At 28.4% G+C, this 9551-nt stretch overlaps 1 protein-coding gene across 1 annotated transcript; it reads left to right on the forward strand.

Moving 5' to 3' along the window:
* Window positions 1-3901: 3901 nt before the first annotated feature.
* LOC100160996 (cyclin-A2) lies at window positions 3902-9026 on the forward strand. Its single transcript, XM_001942793.5, has 7 exons — window positions 3902-4655; window positions 6217-6390; window positions 6474-6752; window positions 6820-7043; window positions 7113-7317; window positions 7401-7651; window positions 8380-9026. The coding sequence occupies exons 1-7, from the start codon at window positions 4491-4493 to the stop codon at window positions 8489-8491; spliced, it is 1410 nt and encodes a 469-aa protein (XP_001942828.2). The 5' UTR covers window positions 3902-4490; the 3' UTR covers window positions 8492-9026.
* The last annotated feature ends 525 nt before the right edge of the window (window positions 9027-9551 follow it).

The raw sequence follows: 9551 nt of genomic DNA on the forward strand, positions 1-9551 counted from the left end.
CCGTAAAGAGCTCAAAATAAATCAAAATATTTTCAAAATTATATCCGTGTATAGAAAATGCAAATATAAACAACCTGTGAAAATTTCATATATCTACGGTCATTTGTTTTAGAGTTACACCAAAAACCAAAATCGATTTTGTTAAAAATCGATTTTGCGTAAAAATTCCCGTTTTTCCTTAATTTTTCTTTTGTTTTTCACGTCACTTTTGAAAACTACTGGGAAATTTTTACTTTTGACCCACCAAAGTACCAACTAGATTCACTTTCCAATCATAAAAGTTACTGTTGAAGAAAATCGAAGCAGTTTTACTGTCCTAAAAGGTGATGACAGACACAAAAAAAAATAAAAAAAAATAAATAAAAAAAAAAACACACATCATTGTAAAATCAATACATTCATCGTTCCACTCAGAATCTAAAAAACTGTGACTAAGGATTTTTAATATTTTTCATCTGCCTTTGAAACAATATACTTGGAGCCTTCTATTAAATTTTCAAGCTTTTTTAATCAACAAATAAAATTTTATTGATATTTTTAGAAAAAAAAACTAAAAAAAAATGAAAACTGAAATTGTCCGTAAACAGCTCAAAATAAGTCAAAATATTTTGAAAATGTTATCGTGTATAAAAAATGGAAATATAAACAACCATTGAAAATTTCATGTATCTACGGTCATTTTTTTTAAAGTTACACCAAAAACCAAATTTAATTTTGTGAAAAATCGATTTTGCGTAAAAATTCCCGTTTTTCCTTAATTTTTCTTTTGTTTTTCACGGCACTTTTGAAAATTACTGGGAATTTTAAATTTTGACCTCCCAATGCACCAACGATATTAACTTTCCAATCGAACAAGATACTGAAGTTGATAATCGAAGCATTATTTCGACTACTTATCGTGTACACAGACACAAAAAAAAAAAAAAAACACACATTGTAAAATCAATACATTCATCGTTCCACTCAGAATCTAAAATTAAAAAATTAAAAAATTAAAAAAAAAACACATCATTGTAAAATCAATACATTCATCGTTCCACTCAGAATCTAAAATCCAGATTGACAAACCGTCTCCGCTCAGAATCGTTTTTCTTATACAATGATATTATATCATTGAATTCAAGTTTAAAACAATCGATTATACATTGACCCACTTGTACATTCTATAATTATGTCATATTTTGGTATAGCGACATCCGCTTACCTGCTTTTTAATAGTCAATCTAAATTTTCAAATAAACCATTTAATTGCAGCTCGCCATACCAAAATATGACATAATTATATAATATGAAACGTTTCATGAATATTTTATTGAAATTGAATACTTAACAAATTTAAAAGTAGGTAATTGATTGACGAAGAAAAACTGGCTTAATTTGTTTTATTTATTGTTTAAGTGATAGTATTAATTTATACAAAACATTATTGAATAAAGGATAAGGCGCTTAGTCAGGATTTATTAAAGGGGGTATTTTAATTTAATATTTAAATTTAACTTGGGGTCTAATATATTTTTAGATTATACGGCTGATTTTAACACCCAAAACACTACCCCCTGGCTAATGGCTATACCGCGTCTGAAAAAGATATATTATCCATGTCCTATTTAGTAGCTTACAAACTCAGTCAAGACCACATTGGTTTCGGTGCATTATCAGTGCAATAAGAAATCGGTTAAGATATAACGGTAATATTCTACTTGCTGACAATTCCTGGTTTTCCCGATTATTAAGAAAAGTACTCGGAATATTTTACTGTTAATCCCCTTGAGTACCTACTAGATCCAATTTCCTACCAAACATTTCCAATTTTCTACCATCGAAGGATTTTTACTGCTCAAAAAAGTCGATAAGTACCTAAGAGATGAAACACAAAAAAGTCCAAATAACAATTTTGAGTTACTTTAGTATACAAATGTTTGAAATAACTTTATAATTCAGTTTTAACTATTTAAAAGGCCGTCACAGTAGAAAAAAATCGACTGTAAAATATGCTTTTTCATTTCCAATCGTCCTCAGGCCTCGTTGGTTGAAGAGACTTGGCTTTAGTATCAAAATAATCACGAGAAGTTGTTAATTAAGTGGTTTATTCAAGGTGGATATATATATATATATATATATATATATCCACCTTGGGTTTATTTATTTATTAACAATAACATAAAAAATAAGCATGATAACTGATAAGTAAATTCTGATTTCATATTTTCTTCAAAATGTTAAGCATAGAAATACCAACATTTCTAAAAAAATTATACTCAAAACACGTTTTTTTAAAAATTGAGAACTAAAGTTTTTTACCATAAGTTCTAAATTAAGTTTGAGTGGCTTTTAGTACTTTTAGCGATTTTTATCAAATTAAGCATACAAAATCACACAATTTGAAAAAAAAATGTTTAATTAACAAACAATTTAAGTATAGTCTGTACTTTTAAAATAATTTACTGATTAGTGATTTATAAAAATTTAAAAACCTTTGGTTATCGATGAGTTAAGAACAATCAGTGATGCAAACAGAATTTGTCGGTCACTTGGTCGGACTTAGTTTCAAAGTTATAGACGAGTTTGCGAATTCCCATCCGTTGGGGTTTTTTTTTATTAACAATATAATGTTCAGTAAGTAATGTTCGGTAATTTCTGATTTCTCCAAAATTATAAAGATAAAAAAACTCACTTTTACAAAAAAAAAAATGTTTTTTTTTTGGTATTTTAATAATACGATTTTAAGGTTTTGACGTTTTTTTTGATCTTAAAACTTGTACAGAAAATTTGACCGACTTTTTTTATTGTACAATTATTAAGCATGGAAAACACAAATTTTGAATTTACAATGATTATTGATTTCTTTATAAACGTTTAGTTTTTTTATCTTATTGTAAAAAAAATTAATGCCCATATTAGTTTGAAAGAATCTAGTACCTTAAGTGTGCGAGCTGTTATGGTTTATTCATATTATAAAAATAAATTATAAACTGAAAAAAAAGTAATATTTATTTTAATTGCATTTTTTCTGATCTTAATTTTATAATCAATGATGTAGGTATTACGTAAAAGTAAAATAAACATTATTATGTTGTGTTTTACTTATTTACTTATTTTACAACAACGCTAGCTGCGGGCTGCAATCAGTTATCCAAGAAATTATTATTGTTATAATAGTATGAAAATAGATTTGAGAGAATATCATCCTAATTTAAAATTTGGAGAAATCTCCACCAAATCATAATACATGAGGAAACAAACATTTTACATAATTTCAAAGTTATAACTATGTTGGCTTGATAATAAAAAAAGTTCATGAAAATTTACCGCCCACCAAGTTCAGGGCCCACCCTGCCACCCCTAAATACCGGCCTACTCGCTTGTGTTGTCTTCGTCTTACAAATGTGAAACATTGTAAAAACTGATTTGCGTGGGTGAGAACCACTCGGGCTGTGGTCCAAGCTAAGCAGTAAGCAACAAAATTTTCGCACTATAAGGAGGAAGAGATTTACAGTGCAACGTCGTTTTTATTTCTTCGAAATCAGAACTAAAAAAAAGTATGATAAGGTCAAGTTTTTCAAAACTCGAATAACGTTTTTGAAATATCTTAAATCGTGATCAGATCTATAATTACATAATATCACGGCTTTAGATCTAATTTAATATATTTTCTATGATCTAAAGCTAGTCTAAAGCCGACGAGCCGTCATTAATCAACGATATACCCACGACGAAATAAAGTACTTTGTCATGACGTCGATAATACCATTAATTATTGTTCGTTAATCGTTATCGACGAGAAAAGGATGCTGACAGTGTAACCAACTCGACGGTAAATGGTGGGTCGGTAGCACCGCACCGGTTACGCGTCGTCGGCGGCCGGCCGCCTCGGCCTAGCGGCGAGTTGAGCACAACAGCTGCACCTGTCGTTTGAAAAAAAAAATAACGGTTACGATCTGCGAGCATTTCAGCATTTGTTAATATCGTTTGTCGCGGAGTCTTTTCCAATATAATTTACAGGCGGTCGGGTCGCGCAACGTTTAGTCCCGTCGTCCGTTCAAGCAACTCCGAGCTCATCCATGTAATATCGATTATTAATTACTAATAATATCTAGTTTTTACGTAATTATTAGTACGTTTATCACCAATACACATAATTTTGTCACGTAAGTTTTTTTTTCCTATATTCACATCAATCTCGCTCGATTATTAGTGCGTTTATCGTAATTTTGCATTAATTACCAGTATAATTCGCGAATTTTTTCTTTTGATTTTTTTTTACGACCGAAAACACGATAGAGAATATTGTTACCCATAACGTAATATATTATTATAATATCGAATATCGTTCGCCGAACCCGAATGACGACTTTCAAAGCCTGACGACAACCGACCAGAGCCGTCGCCGTGAAAATCCGTGACCCCAATAATAATAATAATAATTATATCGAATATCGTCATTATTCATTATTGTTACACATCGCGGCGACCGAACGGAACGACGAAAGATGGAGTTTACGGTTTTTCGGGATCAAGAAAACGCCAACAACGTTTTGCGCAACAAGGAGAATAATGTGCCGCCGAGGGACCAGCAGCCCTCCAAACGACGATCGGTGCTCGGCGTGCTGAACGCCAAACAACCCTTAACCAAAAAAACGCAACCGAAACCCAAGGTGTGTATATTTTTTTTATAAAGTCAGGCTAGTTGAGTTAAGTAGTAGTCGATCTGGCCGAGTATGAATAGTATTTTCGATTTAACGATGAAGATAAAATATTACGAGGGTTAGCGATCGAAGGGTAAGGTGTACCCGTATAGATAGAGTATTTTTGCCGTTTACGTAGGTGAAGTTATTTTAAAACCATTGCCTACGATTATTATTGTCTTTTTAACATTGTGATAAATCAGATCCATGTCATTGCTTTATAATAGGTTTGTTGAAAAATCCACTGTGGGATTTCCTCAATAAATTTGTTTATTTTTAATAGGTGTATTATGATAATCGGTTGATGGACATTGTATGTCCCTGATACTGCAATCATTACCTACCTAGTCAGTAATCGAACGGCTTCATTAATTTTTCTCATCAATTTAATTGACCATTTTCATTGATTGCGTTATTTTTTTTTTCTCTAAAAATTCAGCATAACTTCTGTCCTACCTACATAAATTAAAATTGAATGGTTATTCTATAATATTCTTAATTTATTAGGTAATTAGATAATTAGGAATTTGACTCTGTTCCGTTTTTATTCCATTTATGCATAAACTATATTTATCTAAATAAAATTACCTACCTAGGTACCTATTTGGTGATTATTATAATTGTGTGTCGTTAGTAATTGGTCTTATTAAATTTAAGAAATAATTAGTTTTGGTAGGTTGGTGCAATATAAAATATTTGATTTAAACTATCTAGGCACCTACCTGTACAATTATTAATTAATAAGTAGTTATTGATATTTTATGAATATAGGTACCTAATATAGTTGTTGCTTTATAAATTTCGTAGTGTTTTTTTTTTGGATTTTATGAAAACTACATAGGTATTTAAAATATATTAGGTACCTAATTTATTTTTATAATTTACTTGCTTACTGAATTAGATTTTCAATCATTTTTACTCAGTTTTAAGGTATCAAATACAATTCTAAGTACAATTTATTCTTTTAAAAATGTATCTTGATTTATACTCATAATTTTTATTTTCATTATATTATGTGTTGGAATCAGTTTGGTAACTAAATGTATTGGATATACATAATAATTACAGACTACTGCCATTGACCTTTTTATAATTATAAATACCTAGTTATAATCAGGATTATAGTTTTATTTCAATAATCATTGTAGTGAATTTATTTATGTGTATTGGTTGGTGCATAGAAAAAATAAAGTGCAACATTTTTGATAAGATATGGGATATACCTAATATTAATATACCTATATATTTTCCATAGAAAAACTAATAAGTAATGATATTCTATTATTTCTGTGCGCTGTACCGATTATAATACCTACCTGATAATTTACTGGTGTTTTTTTATATTATACATTAATTTAATATTTTACAATATTTTAGTTAGTAATTTTAGTAAATTAAAAATGGTGATTAAAAAACAACAAAAATATTAACTATTAGGTACTTATTTAGTGGTGACATATTTTCTTGTAGTTGAATTATATAAAACAATACATAGGTATAGTAATATAGTAATTGTAATATTTTATTTTAGCCTCAAGGTACCAATAAATTTGGTTTTCCTATTAAATCATCAGTGCCATTTACAATTCATGAAGATCCACAATTAAATAAAAAAGCTGCTGCTAGTGAAAACTTGTCAAGAAACAATGTGGAAAATCAAAAGCCTCTGCTACTCAAGAATGAAACTAATATCAGTGAAGCAAAGGTAATAACTAATAATATATTACAATTACTTAATTTATAAATGTAAGATTATTTTTGTTACATTCTAATATATTTGTTTAACAGGCCACTCTACCCAAGATAGAATTATTGAAAGAGAGAAGAAAACCATTGTCTGATGTAAGCCAAATTGTTGCACCATCTGTAAAAAGTGAAGTAAAAACAGATGATACAGACATTAAGGATATTGATGAATCGGCAAATTCAAGCAATGTATACTCACCTATGTCCATTGATAATGATAAGTCTATACAAAGTACTTGTCATTCTATGACTGCACACAGGTTAAGTTGTGATGTAGACACTTACACAGTCGAGTTATACTCTTATCTCAGGGATGTCGAGGTAATGGAAGATGTGTTATTGAGTTTTTATCGATATTATTACTAACAGAAATTTTTTTGATTTATAGAAATTACATCGTCCTAAACCTGGATACATGAGAAGGCAGCCAGACGTGACATACAGTATGAGAGCAATATTAGTGGATTGGTTGGTCGAAGTAGCACAAGAATACAAGCTACAAAATGAAACTCTGTACTTGGCTGTGTCATTTATTGATCGTTTCCTTAGCTTAATGTCAGTGGTCCGTGCTAAACTCCAATTGTTGGGTACCGCTGCTATGTTTGTTGCATCGTAAGTTTTTAATTGTTATATTATATGCAATGTCTGTAATATTTATTGTTTATAATTTTTTTTTAATAGGAAATATGAAGAAATTTATCCTCCAGATGTTAGTGAATTTGTTTATATAACTGATGATACTTACACTAAGAAACAAGTACTTAAAATGGAACAGTTGATATTGAAAGTTTTAGGGTTTGATGTATCAAATCCCACAACTGTTATTTTCTTAACTCACATTTGTGTTCATTGCAATGTTCCATTGAAAGTTATGTACTTAGCAATGGTAAGTTTTGATTTGTGTACAATCTATATTTCCTTATTTCTGAATAACTTCAATAATAATAAAAACGACTTGTTTGTTTCTAGTATTTGGGTGAAATGAGTTTACTAGAAGCTGATCCCTACTTATCATATACACCTTCAATAATTGGCTGTGGAGCTGTTGCATTAGCTAGATTAATATTAGATTATGAAGTTATTTGGCCTGAAAATATGGCTGAATTAACTAACTACAGTTTAAATGATCTGATACCTATTCTGAAACATTTAAACCACACTTATAAAACCGCTCCACATTCCCAACAATCTGCCATTCGGTCAAAGTATAAGTCTGCCAGGTATGTTGATGTGTTATTTATTGTGTTTAATATTTAAAAAATACTCAATTTATAAATAAAACTAATTTTGCGTATGTACAGTTATTATGTTTATTACATAGTTATTAGTTATTACACAGTTATTACATTTATTTGAGTTATTTAGTTAATTAAATATAATCTGCATTAAACTCATTATTGGATACTCTACTCTAGTACCCAAACTATACGCCCAACCTGATAATCAACAAATATATATATATAAATAACAACAATTAAACATGTCCTGAATTATGAAATCGGTATCATTCACCCATGTGTATGAACAGTCATTGATGGTCTCCTATTTTGATTCTATATATTAGTTTCAATCAAAAGTCAAAACCAGCAATTTAATTTTATATTTAGTTGCAAGAAATGTTTTTTACTAAGCACAAAATATAAAAATGATCCTAAGTAAATAAATAATAAAACTAGGGTTTTTTCATATTTTAATTTATCTTATACATTTTTTTAATGAATAATAATATTATTTAACTTCAAAATTTAAATACCAATTTTATATAGAATTCACTCTAATATTAACGCTAACTTCATAAAATGTGTTTGGTATAGTATACGGTCGCTTATAAAACCATAGCTAACATAATATTATGCATTTGTGTGTGTGTATGTATCTTAACATTTTTACATAAAATAATTAGAATATTTTAATTAGAGCTATGTTTAATTTTCTCTTTTTATTTCAGGTATCATAGTGTCTCCGAAATTGAGTACAACGACTTGATTGTGCCTGAAGAAACTGCTCAAAAAGAAATGGCTGAGAGACTCAAGTTGGTTGATGTTCAAGACAAGTCATGATTCTATCGTTATTTATTTATGTTTTCGATTTTTTTTAATTATTATTTTTTTTATTAATTTTTTGTAGTAAACAAAATTTTTTTTGACACTTTTTTAAACAATCTATTTTTAAGTAAAAAGAACAAAATAAAGTTCAAAACGAACCATACAACTGGAGATGTTTTTTATTTTGCGCTTATAAGAATCACGCGTAAATAAAACATTTTTACATTCATAATTATTTATTTTTTTTTCTACTAAATATATTTAAATTTTAAACTATTTTTTTACTCTAATTTAATTTTATAATTTTAGAATATTTGTGTTTTTCATTTGTTGCCGTTTAGAAGAACAGGTATATATGCACTTGTTGAAATAAGAAAATGTTAATCTCATAAAATTATTATATTATCGTGCATAACATTTATTATTATTTTTTTTATATAAAATTTATAAGATTGAAAATTCATATTTTTATTAACAAATTACCATTGCAAAATTTTGTTATGTAAATTATTATGACTTATACTCATCAAATAAAAATAATAACACAATATTTTATGGGTTAATTCTGATTTATTAGTTGTTTAGTGGCTTTTCGAATAGTTCTAATAGAACCGAATAATTTTAATAATCTCAGAAAATCTAAACCCTAAACACAGTTATATATTTTTTAGTAATTTTGCATGCCAAGAACAAATAATCTGTCAATGTTTAATATTATTATAAATTAGGAAAATTTGGCAAATGAAATGACTTGTACTTTTTACTATTTAATACTTATTTGACTTTATACTTTAGAGTATAATAATTAAAAACTGTGACTAGAACATTGTGCTTTCATTGATTCAAGAATACATCTGAAATATATTGTGCCTCAGACATCCTTGTATTATATCTCTAATCAGTCTTAGGACTGCAACATGAGTGATGTTGTTTATCTAATTATTACTGATTATTCTCACGTAGTATTGACATTTCCATATAGATGACAGATTTCAATAATTTTTACAATCCTGTAAGTCTACTGTTGAATTTTATCTTAGCTTTGACTAATCCTGTCAGGAATTGAGGATCTTTT

The sequence above is a fragment of the Acyrthosiphon pisum genome, chromosome A1, assembly GCF_005508785.2.
Source record: "Acyrthosiphon pisum isolate AL4f chromosome A1, pea_aphid_22Mar2018_4r6ur, whole genome shotgun sequence".
In the NCBI taxonomy this organism is placed as follows: domain Eukaryota; kingdom Metazoa; phylum Arthropoda; class Insecta; order Hemiptera; family Aphididae; genus Acyrthosiphon; species Acyrthosiphon pisum.